Genomic DNA, 22,736 nt, shown 5'->3' with positions numbered 1-22,736 from the left:
ATTGAGCGTAGGTGTGAATGTGAGTGTGAATGGTTGTCTGTGTCTATGTGTCAGCCCTGTGATGACCTGGCGACTTGTCCAGGGTGTACCCCGCCTTTCGCCCGTAGTCAGCTGGGATAGGCTCCAGCTTGCCTGCAACCCTGTAGAACAGGGGTGGCCAACCAGTTGGAGACCAAGAGCCACATTTTTTTACTGTATTACCGCAAAGAGCCACATCATACACATGGGCACACGAACATCACCCATCCCTTCCTCTCTCTCTCTCTCTCTCTCTCTCACTCACACACACACACCCCCCCCTCTGCTCAGCCAGATTAATAGTAAATGTCACACACCAACATATTTACTCCTACAGTACTAAGACCACAGGCTGAGGCCAGTCATTTTTAACAATGAACATTGTGTGCACTTACTATGCATGCTGCTTAGTAGGACTCATGGCATTACCAAAAAAAAGCCACACCATACACATGACCACACATGAACATCGCCCCCCCCGCCCGCTCTCTCTCTCTCTCTCTCTCACGCACACGCACCTCTGCTCAGCCAGATTAATAGTAAATGTCACACACCAACATGAGAGAAATTTACTCCTTCAGTCAGTACTAATACCACAGGCCAGTCATTTACAGCAATCAATATTGTGTGCACTTACTATGCATGTTGCTTAGTGGGACTTCTGACATTCCTTGCCTTGAACAATCCTATTCAAATCTGGCTTGTATTCCGTCGTTGCCACTCGAAGCAGTTCTTTCACATGGGTTTCAGTCAGAACAGAACGATGCTTTGACTTCACGTGTTTCATGGTAGAGAACACAGACTCGCAGACGTATGTTGACCCAAACATTGACAGTATTTTAAGCGCAGCCCGTTTCACATTCGGGTATTTTTCCAATGGCACACTTTTCCAAAACTCAATGGTGCCTTCCCTCAAAACAGGTTTCAGTTGGTCTTCCTCACGAAGATCGATCATCTCCAACTCAGCCGCAGCCTCATCTGTGACAAGCGGGGCTTTCAAACAGTCCATCTCCGCATTGAATGGGTCGACGAGGAACGTAACCTGTGGCCTTTTCAGTTGTATATCACGGAACCGGGTTACAAAGCTTTCGTGCAGGTTTTCAATTAGTGTTGCATATCTGGCTCCTTGCTTATTCAGGGAGGCGGGAAGCTTTGAAATGAACTTATGACGACTGACATATAAGGCAGAATGGCTTGCCATTACGTTCAACAAAAAAGTATAAACTCTCCCACTCTGTTAAAAATGTCCGATGTTTGTCTTCATATTTTCGTTTTGCTGTGCATTTTTTCATTGCCATTTTGAGAGGCTACTTGACACAAGATACACCTTGCCCAAAAACTTAGCGATTATCTCACGCACATGCGCATTTGACATGACCTGAAAATACCGTAATATACCCAAGCAAAGCGAAGATGCATTTGACGAAAATACCATACTGAACTCAAGCAAAGCGCACACGCACATAAAAAAACCCCACAAACTTTGATATGAACGTAAGAGCCGCATGACACCGGGCAAAGAGCCGCATGCGGCTCGCGAGCCGCGGGTTGGCCACCCCCGCTGTAGAAGGATAAAGCGGCTAGAGATAATGAGATGAGATGAGATATTTTATGACAACATGACTAGACAGAGAAATCTTTTAGCTTCAAAATGATATATCAAACATAATTTTTTTGACAACGACAAGTATATTAATTTTGCGACCAAAGTCACCTACCCTTTTAATTTCCGCGCGGTAGTGAAACGTGATGTCATCGGCAGGTTCCCCTTCTTGTGTACCACGTGTCGGTCTATTTTTAGACCAGGAAACCCCCAAAGTGAGAGAGTCATTTCTCCTCGTATATGGGGGCCAAAAAAATTGCGAAAAATTGAGTTAATCTTTCAGTTAGCTAGATTTATTGGTATTAGCTAGATTTATTGGTATTAATTTTATCGCGTTCTATCCGCCATTGCTGATATGTGCCACGTCACATGGTACACAAGAAGGGGAACCTGCCGATGACATCACGCGCAGAAATTAAAAGGGTAGGTGACTTTGGTCGCAAAATTAATATACTTGTCGTTGTCAAAAAATTGTTTGATTTATATCATTTTGAAGCTAAAAGATTTCTCTATCTAGTGATACCATTTATATATGTTGTCAAAATATATTGTATTTTATGCCAAAGAATACATCCAATGGTGGAATGGCACTTTAAGGAAATATTACCCCCCCACCCCCCTAAAAAATGTAAAGGAGTCAAATTTAATGCAACCATGTTAACCCATAGCACCGTTGAATTCACAAATCTGATTGTCAAACTCTGTTCATTAAAGTGACAATCACACTACAGGTCACGATGCATTGCGATGGGTTGTTGATAAATAATGAGGTGTTTTGGTGGCGATGCTTCCCAAACCCACCTGCAAGTATTCGCCGCTTAGTTTGCTGACAAAAACATTGCCACCAAATTTCAGCGCACATATTGAAATTTTTCTCGACGCTTTTGGCCACTCACGAGGCGGAGACGCACGAAAAAAACAACTTGCGAAGCTCAAGCAATCGCTGTGTGTTGCATGATTTGTAGCGATGCTACCAATTTTTCATCGCTAACTATTCACAAAGCCATTGTGAGCTGTAGTGTGACCGTAGCCGAAAATCCCATTTCTGAATAATGCTAGCTCTGATTTAATTAAAATCATCGGTTTATAATATTAATGTGCATAATATAATATCGTTTCTGTAGTAATAGCTAATTCATAGGGTCTAATAATGGAGAGTAAAACGTATTTTGTTTTAAACAAAGACAAATGTCTAATTGTTTTTATTCTCTCCATGTTCACTGGATATGAGCAGTCGTGCATTCTGATTGGCTACTCTACTATTAGGCTATCAGCTCATACACCATGAGTAGAGAAGGGCAAAATGGTGGCGCGTGTTGCTGAACCAACCGAGGACGAAATAAAAACTTGAAAACAACCCCCCCCCCCCCCCCCCCAAAAAAAAAAAAAAAAACCAAAATATGGAATGATAGTATTTAATGGTAAGAATGTTTTGGTTTTTTTTTTTTAAATTAATTTTTCAAGAATTATTATAGCGCTTTTTTTATTTTATTTTTTTATTTTTTATTTTTTTTACAAATTGTTATGACTCGTGTATGCAATTTGTCATGTGTTCGCTAAGCGGATATGATTTGTCAGACGTTTTGTATAAAGTTTTTATTTATCGAATTTGCTAAAAATAAAAGTTTTGTTTCTCAAAATCCAGTGAAGGTGGATAGAATGTTATTCCACTCAATCTCGTTGTACACAGCTATCAGCTCATGTACGACTCGATTTCGTGGAATAATTGTCAAATATGGTCAAGAAGGGATGTTGAACACTTATGGAAGGAGTCTTCAGTATCGGTGCTTTAAAGGTCATAGGCAACGGTCGGAGGTGAAATGTAGAATATCAACTTTATTGTCTAGAAGAACGACCCAAAAAGCAAATTCAATTTTCCTAGTGTCTAATTTGCACCCTAAAATTGAATGAATAAAACGGTTAAAATATACTGTTTTGCCCAATTTCCGAAGGTTTGTTTACATCTCACTTATGCGCGCTTTCACCGCCAGGGGACTGTTGTCATGATGTCATTTAAGCCAAACAGACCGGGAGCAGCTCCGTGTTTACCTGCGAACCGAGCACACGTGTATGGACTTTGGTCGTGAGAGGTTGCGTAAAATGTCTGATAGCGATTTTGAAGTAGGAACTCTCCAAATTGAATATCAAGAGGTGAAACCATATATGTATAAACCTATGGCCGTTGCGAAGCAATCGGTGAATGTGGCTCACTGGTTTGACCGTGCAGCCTCGGAATCGGACAGCGACTTGGCCGACTCTGATCGCGGTGACCCTGGACCTCAACAAGACTTGCGCCCAAACGATTATCCTGATAGTTATGATAAATTCTTACTTTCGTCGTAATACTAAATAAGAGCCCTTTTGAAGAAGAATTAAACCGCCCTCCCTAGTAGATATAGGGAACGATTACTGGACAGTGCACCGGTAGGCCACATTAGCCTGCCATCCGCGGCATTATACTATTTCTAGCCGACTCTAAGCGAGGAAATATCCCTTTGTCTCATTTCCACAATGATTGTACAGGATCCCTCAGGATTCTTGACTTGTCAATTGCAAGCAAAAGTAAAAACATTTACCTCCAATCTTCTCTTTTTTGCTTGAGTGTTGCTGCTCCGTTTCTTCTTTGACTGCTTGATTTTGTTTCACGCGCACAATCCACTCTCTCCGCCTCGTCTCCTATTCCGGGAAAAAAAACCCAACCCTCTGGCTTCCTGCACACAATCCACTCTCTCCGCCTCCTCTCCTCTTCCGGAAAAAGCCAACCCATTCACTCTGCCTCTTCTCCTTTTTTGGAAAAAGCCAACCCACTCGCGCTGCCTCTTCTCCTTTTTTGGAAAAAGCCAATCCTCTTGCGCCGCCTCTTCTCTTCCAGAAAAAGCCAATCCACTCTCTCTGCCTCTTCTCCTGTCTCGGAAAAAGGTAAAAACTTCTTCCTGAACCGGTCCCGTTGTTACAGTTCACTGCACAACAATAAGGCATGGGGGTTTCTCTTTGGAAATTCCTGAACACGCGTCTGCACTCAAGCCAAATGGCAATGTAAGTAAACGGAAGTGGACTCAACTCAAGCGGTTTGTTTGACTTAAATGACGTCACGTGCCGAGTGGTCACGAAAATAGCCGAACAAAAATTCGCCACCATCCGTGCTAACTTATTTTAATTATTACTTATTAACAATATGTCTTGGGACCAGAAGAAAATTACAGAGGGTTTTTTTAACATATATAAAGTTTCAAATGTGCATAAAATTAAAACCGTTGCCTATGAGCTTTAAGTTTTCCGCCACAGGAAAGTATTCAAGACAGAGGATTTTTTTGCTTGCTGGTTTCTTGGTAGTAAGAAAAGCTGCTGGGTTTTTGTTTTTTGTCCGTCCCCTCCATTTTTATAAACTTCGAAGAAGTTTAGAGAAGAAAGGCTGGTGAGGGAACTTGTCTTGTGGATGCTCCAACATCAAAGATAAAAAAAAAAATAATAATAATACTATGCATTAATAAATTTAAAAATGTTATCAGCATGTTGCTGTGGTATAAGAGGAATAAAACACTTCATGGTATCTGGTTATTGGAAAATAATCAACTTTGAGGTAGTATAATAAGTCTGACATCGGACCACATCAAACCATCCCATCTTTGATTTTTTTCCTATAATGATGTTTTATTCTTTACATACAGTGTCTTACAATAGTATTCATCCCACTTGGTGTTTGTCCTTGAACTTTTTGGCCGCCATGTGTGGTGCAAACCCATCATCCTGAGAACACCATTCCTACAGTGAAGCATGGTGGTGGCAGCATCATGCTGTGGGGATATTTTTCATCTGCAGGGACAGGAAAGCTGGTCAGGACTGAAGGAAAGATGGATGGCACTAAATACAGGGCAATTCTGGAGGAAAATCTGAGTCGGCCAGGGGTTTGAGACTGGGACGAAGGTTCATGTTCCAGCAGGACAAGGACCCAAAACATTTTGCTAAAGCTACACTGGAGTGGTTTAAAGGGGAACATTTACATGTCTTGGAATAGCCAAATCAAAGCCCAGACCACAATCCAATTGAGAATCTGTGGCATAACTTGAAGATTGCTGGACACCAACACAACCCATCTAATTTGAAGGAGTTGGAGCAGTTTTGCCTTGCAGAATGGGCAAAAATCCCAGTGGCTAGATGTGCTAAGCTAATAGAGACATATATCCCAAGAGACTTGCAGCTGGAATTGCAGCAAAAGGTGGCTCGACAAAGTATTAACTTTGGTGGGTGAATACCTATGCACACTTATTGTTTGTGTCAAAAAACAAACAAACAAACAAAAAAAAACACTTCACCGTTCAAAGTGGTAGGCATGTTGTGTAAATCAAATGATGCTAACCTTCCAAAAATCCATTTTAATTCCAGCTTGTAACGTGCCAAGAAAAACACCAAGGGGGATGAATATTTTTGCAAGACACTAATGTAGACTGGGGGGGGTTTAAAAAATATTCATGCGCACTTGCTCTGTCTTTTTTTTTTTTTTTCTTTTCATATTCAAAGACTTTAGTTAAATGTGTGTACAACAATTAGGCCATGCAGCGATGCCTTTTGTTCATGAAATTAATTTTAGCAGGAGTAATTTTGTTCCCATGTGCTCACTTGCAGCTTCCTTGGATGTGTGCGTGCCTGGGGTCAACTTTAAATTACTCAGCAAAGAGGAAGTACCTGCAGGCAACTCTAGCCTCGTTACGGTCATTACAATATTACTGCTGATAGGCATAGGTGTGGTGGCTTTCCTCTTCATGCACTGCCGCCCAAAACTGCCATCCTTTAGTTCTGTAAAATCGAATGGCTACACCAAGCTGGACAAAGAGCCTGCCTTTACCGCAGCCACCCTCCCTGACAGCATTCAGGCTGACTACTGTGATGAGGATAAAGATGAAGATGATGACGATGAGGTTGAGATTGTCTACATGGGGCCGGATGGCGTGGTGTATCATAAATTTAAGTATGGTCTTCTAGACCAGGAAGAAGAGGAGATGGAGTATGATTATTCAATCTCTGATATAAAATGAAGTGTATGACAGTCTAACTCGTAAAATTTTTTTAGCACTTTCTAATTTTGGTCGTTGACAGGATTTATTTATTGCTAATGTAATAGAGGGAATGAAACACTTTTTTGTTCTTCTGAGGGGAAGATGTTTTGAAGAACAATCAGCTGGAAGCACTTTCTTAATGCCCATTGCATTCCAGTACTGTTTTAAAGGAGAACTGAAGGCAATTTTTTTTTTTAAATCAAAATTCTATTTCTCATTTTATTAAATGTAGGAATGCGTTTTTGATCGCTATTTTGTCACTGCTATAGCAAGTCATGAGTTTGAAATACGTGATGTAATATCAGTCCATATGTCAAAGCAACGGCCGTAAACGAGATGCGTTGAGACCTGGGCGAGACATCGTAGGACGGAAGTAAAACATACAGCGGAAATCAAAGTGACCAACATCTGCTAACGTTGTCAAAAGACGCGTGCGCCCTCTTTCGAATGCTGACGTAATCAAGCCGGAAGTTTTGTTTGTTTTGATAGCAATCAGGAAAGTTTGAAAAAAGTCGGCAGTAATCGTCATTTAAACTCATTTTTGTGCAATATTTCATTTGGAAAACAGTTTTCAAAATGGTGGCACTGACACCTGGTTGATACTTCACGTTTCGAAGTCTCAAGTCTTGTGAAGATTGCGCGGATAAGCGACGCCTGCCGTGGACCAAACGAACTAAATTCAACACGGCTAAAAACCGAATAGGCTGAGAAGTATATTTAATTGCAATTAGTTGCCAATACGAGTCATGATATAAGGTTACTAAAACCGAAAACGGAATTAAATAACACGTTAATTAAGAAACAAAGCAAGTTTTAAAAATGACTTCAGTTCTCCTTTAAATGCACCATCGCTGGGTGGTTTAGGGTCCCCCCCCCCCCCCCCCCCCCTTTCTTTCTTTTCTTTGTCATATCCACTTTGGGAGTTTGATGATAAATGAGTCTTTGGAGGCCTGTTGAGACGAGTTTCCCTGAATATAGACTTGGTGATAACTTGACCCAGAAATCGGTGAATACTAGTGTCCACTACAAAACTTTTGTTTGTTTCCTGTAGGCTGCACAATCCAGTGGTATAATGTTCTGAAATGCTTTAATTCTGATCTCTGATCCCATGGGACATTAAATTTTTTATTTTTATTTTTAAATTTTGCATTAAAATCACATTAGCACACACTCCTTGTATATCAGAGTACATTTCATAGTGTAATAAATGGATCACAAAATCAACTCAAAGAGAGACTTTGGAAAAGTGGATATTTGTGGTAAATGTTGCATTATATTTTGAGATCGTTAATATTAACCAAAATATGTTTTACCTAATGCTTGCTGTGTATGTAAATGTCGTGTAATGGCCTATTGCAAGAAAAGAAGCGTTCACCATTTTCACCATAACACGATGTGTTTAGAATTTAAATTAGGAGTGGAATAAAAAGTAGCTTTTTTTGTTTGTTTTGTTTTTTGTAAATATATGATTAATGACGATACATAACACTGTGGTGGCAGTATAAGATTATTAGGTTCAGAAATCTGCTGGGATATTTCTGTAAGTTTTATGAGTGATTATTGGTAACTAACTTTTTTGATTGTAAATGGCCAAACATCAATTCATCCATCCATTATCTGTAGCCGCTTATCCTGTTCGACAGCGTCGCAGGCAAGCTGGAGCCTATCCCAGCTGACTATGGGTGAGAGGCAGGGTACACCCTGGACAAGTCGCCAGGTCATCTGACACACAGACACACAACCATTCACACCTACGGTCAATTTAGAGTCACCAGTTAACCTAACCTGCATGTTTTTGGACTGTGGGGGAAACCGGAGCACCCGGAGGAAACCCACGTGGACACGGCGAGAACATGCAAACTCCGCACAGAAAGGCCCTTGTCAGCCACTGGGCTCGAACCTTCTTGCTGTGAGGTGGCTAGTGTGACCGTGCCGCCAGAGTCAAATACTGATTCCGGAATCTTATTCTTTTTTCCTTGTTATGAAAGGTATTAGGGGCGGCACAGTGGTGTAGTGGTTAGCGCTGTCGCCTCACAGCAAGAAGGTCCGGGTTTGAGCCCCGTGGCCGACGAGGGCCTTTCTGTGCGGAGTTTGCATGTTCTCCCCGTGTCCGTGTGGGTTTCCTCCGGGTGCTCTGATTTCCCCCACAGTCCAAAAACATGCAGGTTAGGTTAACTGGTGACTCTAAATTGACCGTAGGTGTGAGTGTGAATGGTTGTCTGTGTCGGCCCTGTGATGACCTGGCGACTTGTCCAGGGTGTACCCCACCTTTCGCCCGTAGTCAGCTGGGATAGGCTCCAGCTTGCCTGCGACCCTGTAGAACAGGATAAAGCGGCTACAGATAATGAGATGAGACATTATTAATAATACTATAATTACTATTAAAATGTATATAACTCATTTTAAATTTACCCAAATTCTACAATTAAAAGTAATCATTCATTGTCACTGGAACATCTGAGTTATTAAACATTTGAGATTTATCCCTTATAACTTATGGTCGTGTGTGTGAATATGATGGAGTTTCTTTTACCTTTATTTTACAGGTACAGCTACGGCAGTAATGTCTCTTAAACGTATAAGAACTTATAAGAGTCAAATGCAGGCTCAGTTTTGACCTTGTGGTCATTTCATTTAATTCAACTTTTTTAATTATTATGCTTATGTTTTACTGGGTGGGGGGGCAGCACATTGGTGTAGTGGTTAGCGCTGTCAACTCACAGCAAGGAGGTTCTGGGTTTGAGCCCAGCAGCCGGCGAGGGCCTTTCTGTGTGGAGTTTGCATGTTCTCCCCGTGTCCGCGTGGGTTTCCTCCGGGTGCTCCGGTTTCCCCCACAGTCCAAAGACATGCAGGTTAGGTTAACTGGTGACTCTAAATTGACCGTAGGTGTGAATGGTTGTGTCTATGTGTCAGCCCTGTGATGACCTGGCGACTTGTCCAGGGTGTACCCCGCCTCTCGCCCGTAGTCAGCTGGGATAGGCTCCAGCTTGCCTGCGACCCTGTAGAACAGGATAAGCAGCTACAGATGATGGATGGATGGATGTTTTACTGGTTAAATTCAGAATTGCTTTTTTTTTTTTGGGGGGGGGTAAACTTAAGTGCCTTTGATAGTATGCTTTGTTTGTCAAAAATGTTCTCTCTGGAAATCACTCCCCATATGATGTGGTAAATGAATTTTTTGAGAAAATACTTCTCTTTTGAAGTAGAATATTCTGTTGTTGCATAGTAAAATAAGAGTGCTATGAGAGGAAAATATCCCCTGCTGGCAACTCTACCATAACTCTGGTAAAATGCAACTGCATTGAACGAAATTACAACATGCGTATTACCGACATATAACAAAGAATCCTGTCAAGTTTCATGAAACTCCTCCAAAAATTGTGAGAGGAGTTGATTTCCGAAGGTGAGTACCCTTCCCCGGATGGACGGATATCGCCACGACATAATCCCTCTTCGGGCTTTTTGGCCAGCGGGGGATAATAAAAATTGTGAGGGGAGTTGATTTCAGAAAGCAAGCATACCTTGATGAAATTGCCAAAGTACAAGTTTGTTAATAATCAAGGGCATAACTGGTAAAATTTGCCCAAATTAAATGAAATTTCAATATGCGTATAACTGTCATATAACAACCTTTTGCCAAGTTTGGTGAAATTCCCCCACAAATTGTGAGAGGAGTTGATTTCAGAATAATGTACACCCTCAAATTGTCAAAGTACAAGTTATTTAATCAAGGGTCAAAACTCTGGTAAAATTTTCCCAAACAAAATTAAATCACAATATATGTATTACTGTCGTATAACAAGGCCTTTTGCCAAGCTTTGAGAAATTCATCCAAAAATTGTAAGAGTTGATGTCAGAAGGCAAGCATACCTTCATGAAATTGTGAAAGTACAAGGTTGTTAATCAAGGGCCACGACTCTGGTAAAATGCGACTGAATTGAACAAAATTACAACATGTGTACTACCGACAGATAACCAGGCCTTTTGCCAAGTTTGATGATGTTCCTCCAAAAATTGTGAGTTGATTTCAGAAGGAAAACGCACTCATGAACTTGTCGAATTAAAATTTTGTTAATCAAGGGTAACTCTGATAAAATGCGACTGAATTGAACGAAATTACAACCTGCATATTACCGACATATAAAGAATCCTGCCAAGTTTCGTGAATTTCCTCCAAAAATTGTGAGAGGAGTTGAGTTCAGAAGGTGTGCATCCTTCCCGGGATGGACGGATGAACATCGCCATGACATAATCCCCCTTCGGGCCTTTCGGTCAACGGGGGATAAAAACAGGATTTGAAACAGATGAGACACGTTTGCAGCAGAGCTTCACATGTGGTTGAAATGTGAGTCTGTCGAGAAGTGTCCTCTCTGGAAAACCAAAAAAATCATCACCACTAGAGTTATTACAGTTACCACTATGTACAAACATTGCTGCACAGGACTTGGAAAATTTGTATTTAAAATCACATCCATTTCAACAGTGGATTTTGTTCTCTTCAAATTTGTATCCCTTACTCTTATGGACTAAGTGGGTCAGTTTTAGAACTACACTACTGTATATACTGTCTTCTCACCACAAGCACAGTAACATGCCCAGTATATGACTGGTAGCTCTGAAATTCTGAGCAATTAATTTCCATCTCAAAAGGTACTGTTGTGGCAGCAAAGAAACACAAAAATCTGAGGTTTGATTTTTGGATTATTGTGGACCTGAAAAGTTTACTCTGATTGTGGAACAGCCCATTATGAGGGTTAATCAAATGAAAACCTTAGTCTAAAAAAAACAAACCCTATTTTTAAAATAATTACAAATAGGTGTCATGAAAGTCTTAAAGGTTTAAGGTAGTAGGAGCCACTGAGAATCATGGACTAGTAATAATACATTTTTACTTTTAAAACTACAAAGCTAATGAATGTACTGCTTCTCTTCCCTTTTTAAGCTTTTCATTTCACTCCCCGGCGGCACGGTGGTGTAGTGGTTAGCGCTGTCGCCTCACAGCAAGAAGGTCCTGGGTTCGAGCCCCGTGGCTGGCGAGGGCCTTTCTGTGTGGAGTTTGCATGTTCTCCCCGTGTCCGCGTGGGTTTCCTCCGGGTGCTCCGGTTTCCCCCACAGTCCAAAGACCTGCAGGTTAGGTTAACTGGTGGCTCTAAATTGACCGTAGGTGTGAATGTGAGTGTGAATGGTTGTCTGTGTCTATGTGTCAGCCCTGTGATGACCTGGCGACTTGTCCAGGGTGTACCCTGCCTTTCGCCCGTGGTCGGCTGGGATAGGCTCCAGCTTGCCTGCGACCCTGTAGAAGGATAAAGCGGTTAGAGATAATGAGATGAGATTTCACTCCCCTTCATCCACCAAACTCGCTCGGTACCATTGCTGTCCATTTTCAACAACAGTGAAATGTTTCTGTAACATTTAAGTCATTCTGCAAAATTGAGTCGTACATGAGCTGGTAGCTGATGAGGCACATAGCACCGAGTTGGCTATAAGCAGTGTACGACGAGATTGAGTGGAATAACTGTTTTTATTCTATCCACATTCACTGGATTTTGCAAAATGGAGCATTTTTTTTTTTTGCAAATTTGATAAATAAAAACTTTATACAAAACGTCTTGACACAATTTCCGCTTAGAATGTAAACAAACTGGTGAAATGACAGGAGCAATTTGCAGTGCTTTAAATGGAAAAAATAAAGTGCCAGCATTCCCCATATTCAGGCGGCTACATATCTTCCACCTAGGGCTGCGTACCGGTGTTCTGTAAAGTTATCCTACTTCTTGGATTTGTCCTACCAAGCCTACTGCGCATGCGCAGAACACATGACATCATATCTTGGAATTTGGACCGAGTTTTGTCCTACCGATCAGCTGGGCTGATAGTATTTCACGCATTTGCCGATTTTTATGTTTTGTGCGTATTGGTCGAGTCTTTGGCCGAGTCAAATATTTTGTAATGACTTGTTTTGAATAATAAAACGGTCTGTATGAGAACTTGCTCATTCTTTCACGCAGTGGGCACTGTGCAGTCAAAGTTATGACGGGGCATCGTTTCGTTTGTTTATAAATACTGTGTTTTATGCGTTTCTGAATTGCAAATATGCCTACATTACGCATTACAAATGCGTGAAATACTCACCGATTTTCTATCAGCCCAGCTGATCGGTAGGACAAAACTCGGTCCAAATTCCAAGATATGACGTCATGTGTTCTGCGCATGCGCAGTAGGCTTGGTAGGACAAATCCAAGAGGTAGGATAACTTTACAGAACACCGGTACTGTACCGTGAAAATCGATTCGGTACAGGTCCAAAATACCGGATCATGAAGTACCGGTACTGTACCGATATAAATTTACACCAAGTATCTGCTTATTTTGTGACTGAAGATGCGTAAATCCTACTACAAAGACGAAAATTTAGCACTGGAAAAGACGTAAAATGCCGCGCTGAAACTTGAAATCAGAGCCATCTTTGATTTGAGATCCTCTCGCCACAGTCTCACGAGACATTGCGAGAGCTTGGCTGATCCAGCGTTCTGATTGGTCAAAAAGACTCAAAAGCATTTTTCCTTTGCTGGCATTGGCAGTCTTTGCTGCTTTGTGTAATTTTGCCGCGCAAGTTAAAGGCCACAGACTGCGCGTAGTCTGTAGTACTCTAGTGTAGTCACTTCTCGCTGTGAGACAACTTATGACTTTTTGTCCCAAGTTAACTATAGTGTGAGACTGAGAGGGTGACTGAGAAGTGAGGTAGGAAACCGAGTTATGTTCGGTTTTCTTTGAATAAAGATACTGACAAGTTGTCAACAGTTTAATGTTTCTGTCATTATTGAAGAAGTTCAGAAGAATTTGTCAAATTGTACAGGTACAGGTCCGGACCTGTACCTAAACCTCTGTACCGGTACCTGATGTTACGTTTAGGTACGCAGCCCTACTTCCACCCAAGCTTTTTGTCTTTACAAATAAGCCAGTCATTCTGTGATCAAAAATATTGTACTTGATACAGAGCCGGCCCGTGGCATAGGCAATATAGGCAAATGCTAAGGGTGCTGCGTCCATCCAGGGGTGCAGAAACGGGGGGAGAAAAATTATGACTTCCACTATTCTGAAAACGAGTCACCATTATAATGTCTTAGCCTAATTTAATTGTACAGCAAAGCATGTATTCAGGGTGCGATTTGTCAAAAAAAGCGGGGTGGGGTGTGGTGGTGGTTGTTAATCATGAAACAATAAGCGCTCAACAGTGGTTCGCCCTGTCTATAGTGTGTCTTCGGGCGCGCAAGTGCGCATCCGCGGCTATTCTCTGTTTTGGCCATGTAATAGCCTAAGTGTTGTTGGCTAAAGAGTGTTTTTGCATAACGTAGATAACTGACATAGATCTGTTGCTTGTTTTGAATATGGCTGCACTTGGAGCAGTCTGTCGGTGTCGTTGAGCAGTCTGGGCTGAAGTAAAGGTCTTTTATGCACCGAACACGTTTCGCAGTGAGAGATTCCAATGGTGCCTGGCACGTTTTTTTTTTAATAAAACAAAGTTGCTTTGTTGATCTGTGTTCTCATTAAAATGACAGTTTAGCAGCTCATTCAAGCAACCATGTTGCGAAGAGCTTCCTGGAGGAAAATATAATAAACGCGTTGAAAACAAGAAACAATCTCAGTGCGTCAAGACTGCAGGGAAACGAGACAAGCACTCATGCACACTGGTTTCTTTAATATCTTATTTTGTGCAATGCCTTATTTATATTGCATTTACGAATTACAACACTTGTTTGCATTTTTTATTTTGGGAGTACTGTAAATGTAATACTTTATGTAAGCCGTTTATATTATGTTTCATATATTCAGTTCATATTTTGTATTTGTTTCTTTAATTCAGTATTAAATATTTTGAATGTGCAATTTCTTTATTTAATGCCTTTAATTATTTTGAACGTGCAATTTTTTTTTGTTTAAATAAAATGTTTTAAGACAAAGCTATTCCATTTCTTGTTAGTATAGATACACTATCAGTGGCTTTAACTGGTGTTGGGGAGGGGGCGCCACCTAAAATCTTGCCTAGGGTGTCAAATTGGTAAGGGCCGGGCCTGACTTGATATTGTACAGTCTGGCCATTCATGTTGAAGGTCATTGTTAACTTTGCAGTTGGCTGGAGTATCGATAGCAACAGGCTCTTCGCTGTTAGCAGATGCGCTAGTGTTAGCTTGCCACTCCCCACCTGCATTTTCTGCCGCAGTAGAATTTGACTGTCGAGGAGCTGCATCATCATCCAACTCCCTTTCGACTCTCGCTCTCTCTGTGCCCTTTTGTAGCCATGCCAACATTAGAGTCCTGTTTGTTTTTCCTGCTTGTGGTTTCCAACTTCTCTGGGAACAAGCAAGTGAGCGTCACGTACTGCACCCTGGGTAATGTAGTTTAAATGTCATAATGAATCGCCAAGAGACACTTTGATATGGAGAGGACAGGAAAAGGTACTGTGAGCTTGTGAGAAGTCCCAGCACGCCAGGGGTTAAAATCTAGAAGTGGTGGTCCTGCGTTCCGGCCCACTTAAAGCATTGGCAATTTGGAAAAAATGCTATTATAATTCTTGAAAAAAAGTTACGTTCTTACTCTCAAATACTTTTATTCCATATTTTGTTGCTTTTTTGTGTTTGTTTTCGAGTAGAGTTTTTATTTCGTCCTCGGTTGGTTCAGCAGCATGCTCCGCCATTTTGTTTTTCTCTACTCATGGTATATGAGCTGATTGCCTAGTAGTAGAGTAGCCAATCAGAGTGCATGATTGCTCATGTCCACTGAATGTGGATAGAATAAAAAGTAATATAAGGAAGTCTCGGGCATCAAGACAAGTAAATTTTTCCACACATACTGGAAAGTTTAGCTTTTCTCTTTTTACTGTTCAGATCTGGCTGAGGTTAGTGCATCTCTTTCAAAGAAAGTAATATCAAGAGGAAAGCAGTGAAACTGCACTTGAAAAGGAGCAGGATGACACATGACCGAGATATTCAGTGCCTGCACGGAGATATTTTCTGCTAGTGTTGGACAAAATAGCCTACCAACTACAGCAAAATGATTTTTTTTGTTTTGTAATAACCATGCTGTTGCCTTGGGCACGCTTCCATTTACTATTTCAGCAAGTCACCCTTTGCTGTTCTGCAAATTATGAAAATACAAATGAAAGCGATGAGGTGGAATGATGGGGAACGGAGCGTACGCTAATTTGTTTTCCAAATGGTATGTTTGCATTGACACCACTCAACTATACACAAGGTACTTTTGGGGAGGAGGGGTTAGATAACATTCATCAGTGATGCTCAGCATCAGTTAGCTTGGAGAGCCTACTGTCAGAATTCACATGATATCTGGTAAGCATCCATATTATTAAGAACCATAAGATTAGTCATTTTTCGTTTAGAAATGGGAAAAATATTGGAGTTGTGATTGGCAATTTTAAAAATTGGAACAGGTTAGGACAGGTAAGTTTACGGCTGTCATGACGTGTGTGTGTGTGTGTGTAAGAGGTGCTCTCGTGTGCAGCTAACTGTATGTAAACTGAACACTTGCTTGGAGCACTCTCAAGGTTAAATGTGTTTTGTTGAAACACTATAGTGAGCCCACCGAGGCAACCAAAAAAACCCTGTCACATTTATGCTCAATTTAGAATAACAGATGAAACAAATTTAAAAAAAAAAAAGTGCATGTGCACCAAATTTATTTTATGAGTGTTCTTTAAATGTGTGCAATAATATATATTTTGCCTTTTTATCAGAATCATAAAGCTTTCCACCAACATCACAACACTTCAGGTCCAAGTTGATTATCTTTATTTATAGTTGTGTGTATGAGCTACTGAGGTTTGGATTAAACCATTTCCGTTCAAGTGACCAGCCTAACAGGTTAATAAGAAGCTGTCAGTTAGCTTCGTAGACTGAGACCTGGGTTAATACTTGGAGACAAACTGACCTCTATATTCCATGAGCTATAAATTAACTTTAAAAAAAAAAATAGGACCAGCCAATGTACCGTAGCATCTTCATTTTTAAAATGTAGATTAGCTCTGTTAAAATCAAACTGCACTATTCAAGTAAAAAAATCACAACCCATGAAGAAAATTTTACAGCAAGTCATCATCCGCAGAAAGGATTCAATAAGAAGCCAAGCATATGACTAATTTCAGATATCCCTTGGACTGTACACTCTGATATCAGTGATCTAAAAGACCTTAACTCGGTCATGAAAGTTCCTAGTTTCTCAGCTTGGGAACCATCTGTTTGTTGGTGGTCTGAACTTGAGGTAACTTCATTCCTTTATGAAAACCAGTGCAACCCAACTGCTGAAACTCCACGTTTCTTCATCTATAAAAAGGGATAACCTTGGCTTGCATGTCCAAGACAAATCAGTGTCTGCACCACTCAAATTAACGTGTAAACCTCTCTGAAAGATGCTATAGTGCAAAAATAATGCCTGTGTTAGTGGTTTCAACCCCATAAAACTGAAGTATGGGAAACTCGATCAAGTGACAAGTCCCATTTAGTGACCGTTCAAGATCTGGTCGGTTGTTGTGGATATAGACGTCCTGAAAAACGTGTCTTCCTTCAGTTTTATGTGCTCAGGCAGGTCCAACTGTCTTTTTGCCTCTTCAATGTCACTGTGAATCGCTGCGATCAGTTCTTCTGCAAAATGACAGAGCATGCACATCACAGTTTTTTGACTAGGAGTCAATTGGTCACTCTTGCAGTGTGTCTGGATTAGGATTGGTCACGTGTGTGTGCGTCATTGTAAATAGGGTTGCGTGTTTTTTACCTAGTGAGCTGAATCCTCTTTCTGGGCGAATGTACCCCACCATTGCAACACTTAACATATGACCGTAGAAATCCTCCTTAAAATTGTGGAACAAATGCGTTTCCTGCCATAAAACAAAAGACCAATAAACACATGGATGCATAGACATACGGAAAATGCACACGTTGCACATAAATGTAAAAATCTAGGCAAGGAGAGTATCAGTGATGTATCTAATACACTTTTTTTTTTTTTTTTTTTTTAAGCGCAACAGCAAAATCAGTGCTCTCGATGTTAGCCAGAACACAACTGATCTAATATTTGGTATCAGATTGGCTTATTCTAAAGGCAACATGTTTTCACATAACCAGACCACTCAAGAGCCAGTCATAAAAATGCTGAAATCCTAAACAGACCTGTAACTCAGTAGTTCTCAGATTTTTCTGACTCGGTGTCTACAACAAGATACAAAGTCTTAAAAGACCACTGGTGAAACCTAATACTCCAAATCTCTCTTTTTTTTGGTCTGCTTCATTTATACTTTAACCCTAACTGTTCTATGTTATGCATAAGTTCTCTCTCTATTGGGCTTGAATCTTTAATACCAGTACATATACTGTTTGGTGAGAGACATAACGGACACATTGTTCTGTGAAATCTATGCATTTTTGTAAATCAAGTCGTCTTCTCTCACCATGGATTTCTTGACGTTTTTATAGTAGGGGTTCCAGCCAATGCTCATCACCATCTTGTGGATATCTCCGTTGTCCACGCGTGCCCAGCCATAGTAGATGCCTGTGCTCATGTCAGACGGCAGACTGTCCACTACAGACTCGGGGAAGTTTGCTGCGGTACGTATGAAGAAGGTGGATAAGATCTCAATTTGTACAATGTGTTAAAACTTAGACAAGTCTGGTATTTAGGATGGAATTCTCAAGGAGTGGCATACCTAATAACTTTATTAACCAAGTGTGAGGTCTTTACAGGAAGATATCAGCCCTACAGTAGGTCTTGACAGTATGGATGAGCTGTAGGCAAGGCCCATACAAAAAGGCTGAGCAAGTGAAGTTAATAAGGAGTTTGTATATATATGGCTTTTTTTAAATTTACCTTCCGTACATTGATGAGAAACTTTGAAAGTGGTCAAACTCTTGTGCAGGTAAGCTCTCGAATGTTTACGTTCCTTTTCTCAGTTGACTCAAGGTATCGAAAGGTTTTCACGCCACTTGCGGTCTTTTTTTAAGGCGTTAACACTTTTTTTGGGGGGGGGTATGGACGAATATTTCAATGACTTCTTGACTGTTTTCACCAGCACTGTTTTTGTTGTCAACAAAGATGTCGTCTTCGTCATGACTTCCTTGTTTGCTTCCCTGTGCAGCCTTTTTGGGGTAATAAAATTTGCTTTCTGAATGCTCTTTGTTGCTCTTTTCTTGAATAACTCTGTGACTTGTCTTTTGGCCATTTCTGATTTCCAATTAATCTTTTTTTTTTTTTGCAACACTGAAAGCTGGCGCCTTGGCAAGAAAGTCTGTAATTGCCCGCGGGCATTACGGGGGAAATACTGCCCACCAAGGAACCAATCAGAATGTATGAGTTTACCTAAAGTAGTTTGTGCCATACAAGAACAACTCTTAACCTTGGACCACTGCCCTGTTGGTTTGATCTTTTAGATGGTTCACATTTGTGTGGTTTGTTGTGAACTGGGAGGATTTACACTACCGTTCAAAAGTTTGGGGTCACCCAGACAATTTTGTATTTTCCATGAAAAGTCATACATTATGGCCAAGTTTACATTAGACCATATGTGTCTTGTTTTCTTCGCGGATGCACTGTCCGTTTACATTAAAACGCCGGGAAACGGGAATCCATCAGGGTCCACGTATTCAATCCAGATCGTGTCTGGTCCGGTGCTGTGTAAACATTGAGATACGCGGATACGCTGTGCTGAGCTCTAGCTGGCGTCGTCATTGGACAACGTCATTGTGACATCCACCTTCCTGATTCGCTGGCGTTGGTCATGTGACGCAACTGCTGAAAAACGGCGCGGACTTCCGCCTTGTATCACCTTTCATTAAAGAGTATAAAAGTATGAAAATACTGCAAATACTGATGCAAATACTGCCCATTGTGTAGTTATGATTGTCTTTAGGCTTGCCACCCTTCCACTTGCAAGTGGTAAGTGACGCGCATGCCCGACATGCACTGAGATCACACACACAGCGGCTCAGTCCCGAATCACAGCTTGTGCACTTCACTCGCGCGCTCTGTGAGCTGCGCAGGGCCGGAGTGCGCACCCTCCAGAGGGCACTCGCTGTTCAGGGCGGAGTGATTTGGAGCGCAGGATGCCTGCGGAGCCGAGCGTATCCGTGTATTGGCGTTGCTGTGTGCACGCAAATCGTGTATTGGCGTTGCTGTGTGCACACTAATCGTTTTAAAAACGTTAATCTGATGATCCGCTGATACGGTCTAATGTAAACCCCACCTAAAGAGCTAAACTGTTTTCAGCTGTGCTAACATGATTGTACAAGGGTTTTCTAATCATCCATTAGCCTTCTGAGGCAATGAGCAAACACATTGTACCATTAGAACACTGGAGTGAGAGTTGCTGGAAATGGGCCTCTATACACCTATGGAGATATTGCACCAAAAACCAGACATTTGCAGCTAGAATAGTCATTTACCACATTAGCAATGTATAGAGTGGATTTCTGATTAGTTTAAAGTGATCTTCATTGAAAAGAACAGTGCTTTTCTTTCAAAAATAAGGACATTTCAAAATGACCCCAAACTTTTGAACGGTAGTGTATAATGTTATGGTTGACATCTCAGAATTTACTGACTCCAAGTCCAATGGAGGGGGGGAATGGATGGATGAATGAATACAGGACAACTTGTGCATGTAGAAGTGATGGGGGTCTTTGTGAAATTAGAAGCCACTTTACTTTTATTGCTAACTGAACACTGAGGTAATAGAGATATGTTGTTAAAATATAGAGGAATGTGAGGAAAGCTGCTTATACAATTCAATTAATACGTGAAGATTAATGTCATTTCTTTTGAGTCGAGACAGAAGGTCAAACAAGGCAGCTAGCTAGCTAGCTAACCAGGTAAATGTGTCAAAATTTCACTACTCATGCCATCTTTAGAGTCAAATATTTCACCAAAGAGAAAATGTTATACTAATTCTCATTAAACTCAAGTTAGCTTCACAGATTAGACATCTAGTTTGTGTTAGCAAAGCTGTACAGAAGTGATGAGTTCCGGTTCTTTTCAGTGAATCGGATCATTTGGCTCAGCTCACCAATACGAGCCGACTCTTTCAAAATATTCGCGCGAAGGAAAAGCTCATGAGCTAAAAATGGAAGTATTTTAATTCAATTAAAGTTAAAACAGTAAAGGAATGGCCTACATTTACTAAGAAAAAAGTAGAAAAAGGAAAAAAAAAACACCACCACAGAGCTTATGTGCGAGTCGGCTCACAGAAAAGATCCGACTCAAAAGAGTCGACTCGTTTGAGAATGATGTCGGCATTGTTTAAAGCCTGAATGGTATCATACATATTAGAAGACTAGGGCTCTAGGTAGGGTGAATACACACATTGATTCATACCCTATGCAGGTCGCCTACATGAAGTAAAGGCAGCTATTTGAAGCACAACCTGACGTAGGCGCAGTGTTCTGAGTAAAAAAATCATTTTTTAATTTATTTACCTGTCGGGATTCCCAGGTCTTTGCTTCCTCGTCCAAATCCTCGAATCACTGGTCCTCGGCAGAAATACGGCAGACTCCTCATATCCGCGATTAACTCAGACTGAAGTTAATAACTGATGCTACTGTAGCTAGCTAATCCTCTTTCTGTCCACCTACTGTTAAAACACCGGCAGGAAACGTCACGCGCACCGATGACCCTGTGCTGTGGATTCTTCTAGAGTTCACTACGCAATATGGCTGAATTCACAACACACCCTAAATACAGACAATAAAACAATCAGCCGCCGTCTGTAGTGAGCGCCAAAAGAGTTCCCTAACTGTATCACAACATTTACACGGATCTAAAGATGTCTACACTCGCCGATCTACTGGAACCCAGCAGAGAGCGTAATGAGAATTTTTTTTTAAACCGCACACGTTTTCCGACAAACCCCACCCACCGCGCCGGATATGACGACATCATAAAAAAAAATCCAATTTCAAAATAACACCCTAGCGCGTTAAAACATAAAAGGACACAGAGTAAGCTTGTACCAAAATAAAGCACTATGAATTGACTATTTTTAATTAAATTAATTGTACCTACAGCCAAGTCCAAAATTATTGGCACCCTTTCGAAGAATGATCGTTCATCAGAACTGGAATCAGAATCAAGTATATAGTCCAGGGGTGTCCAAACTGATCCATAAAGGGCCGCGTGGCTGCAGGTTTTCATTCCAGCCATGCAGCAGCACACCTGACTTGGCTCATTCAATCAACTGAACTGTCTTCACATAGTCAAATACTTGCAGTCACACCCACCCTTGATTAAAGGGTGGGTGTGTCAGTTGATTGAATAAGCCAAATCAGGGTGCTGCTGCATGGCTGAAATGAAAACCTGCAGCCACACGGCCCTTTATGGATCAGTTTGGACACCCCTGAGTCTCTCATAAAGGAGACATGGAAAGGCAGGGTGCGTAATTGGTTTACGGGAAGATTTTTGTTTGGTTATCCTTGTAATTGGTTTACGGGAAGATTTTTGTTTGGTTATCCTCATAATTGGTTTACGGGAAGATTTTTGTTTGGTTATCCTCGTAATTGGTTTATGGGAAGATTTTTGTTTGGTTATCCTCGTAATTGGTTTACGGGAAGATTTTTGTTTGGTTATCCTCGTAATTGGTTTACGGGAAGATTTTTGTTTGGTTATCCTCGTAATTGGTTTACGGGAAGATTTTGTTTGGTTCATGGGACAATTTGGCTGGAGTTTGTCTAAGCTCCGGTGAGGTGGGACGAGGGCTGACCGCCAATAAATCGACAGAAGAAGAAGGGTGGGTATAACCTGAGAGGGGAAATGAATTTTAAGAGAGTAAATGTTAGAACAACTATGAAAAGTATGTGCGTAACAGTCTGTGGGGTGCAATTGTGGAACAGTCTGGATAATGAACTCAAAAATAGCACCAGCATAAAACTGTTTAAAAAAATTATACATTACTGTTCAAAAGTTTAGGGTCACTTTGAAATGTCCTTATTTTTGAAAGAAAAGCACTGTTCTTTTCAATGAAGATCACTTTAAACTAATCAGAAATACACTCTATACATTGCTAATGTG

At 41.0% G+C, this 22,736-nt stretch overlaps 2 protein-coding genes across 2 annotated transcripts in view; one reads left to right on the top strand and one right to left on the bottom strand.

Moving 5' to 3' along the window:
- The window catches only part of pcsk5b (proprotein convertase subtilisin/kexin type 5b), a 103,662-nt gene extending 96,118 nt beyond the window's left edge, over nucleotides 1–7,544 (top strand). The window contains exon 37 of the mRNA XM_060931385.1: nucleotides 6,245–7,544. Coding sequence (XP_060787368.1) covers nucleotides 6,245–6,654 — 410 coding nt within the window. The 3' untranslated portion in view covers nucleotides 6,655–7,544. The remainder of the gene's footprint in view (nucleotides 1–6,244) is intronic.
- Nucleotides 7,545–16,364: 8,820 nt separating this feature from the next.
- rfk (riboflavin kinase) lies at nucleotides 16,365–21,552 on the bottom strand. Its single transcript, XM_060931381.1, has 4 exons — nucleotides 21,149–21,552; nucleotides 18,133–18,284; nucleotides 17,460–17,562; nucleotides 16,365–17,329 (listed from the first exon to the last, which is right to left on the bottom strand). The coding sequence occupies exons 1-4, from the start codon at nucleotides 21,228–21,230 to the stop codon at nucleotides 17,187–17,189; spliced, it is 480 nt and encodes a 159-aa protein (XP_060787364.1). The 5' UTR covers nucleotides 21,231–21,552; the 3' UTR covers nucleotides 16,365–17,186.
- Between the last annotated feature and the right edge of the window lie 1,184 nt (nucleotides 21,553–22,736).

The sequence above is a fragment of the Neoarius graeffei genome, chromosome 10 (genome assembly GCF_027579695.1).
Source record: "Neoarius graeffei isolate fNeoGra1 chromosome 10, fNeoGra1.pri, whole genome shotgun sequence".
NCBI classification, from domain to species: Eukaryota; Metazoa; Chordata; class Actinopteri; order Siluriformes; family Ariidae; genus Neoarius; species Neoarius graeffei.
This window is presented reverse-complemented; position numbering and strand designations above follow the sequence as displayed.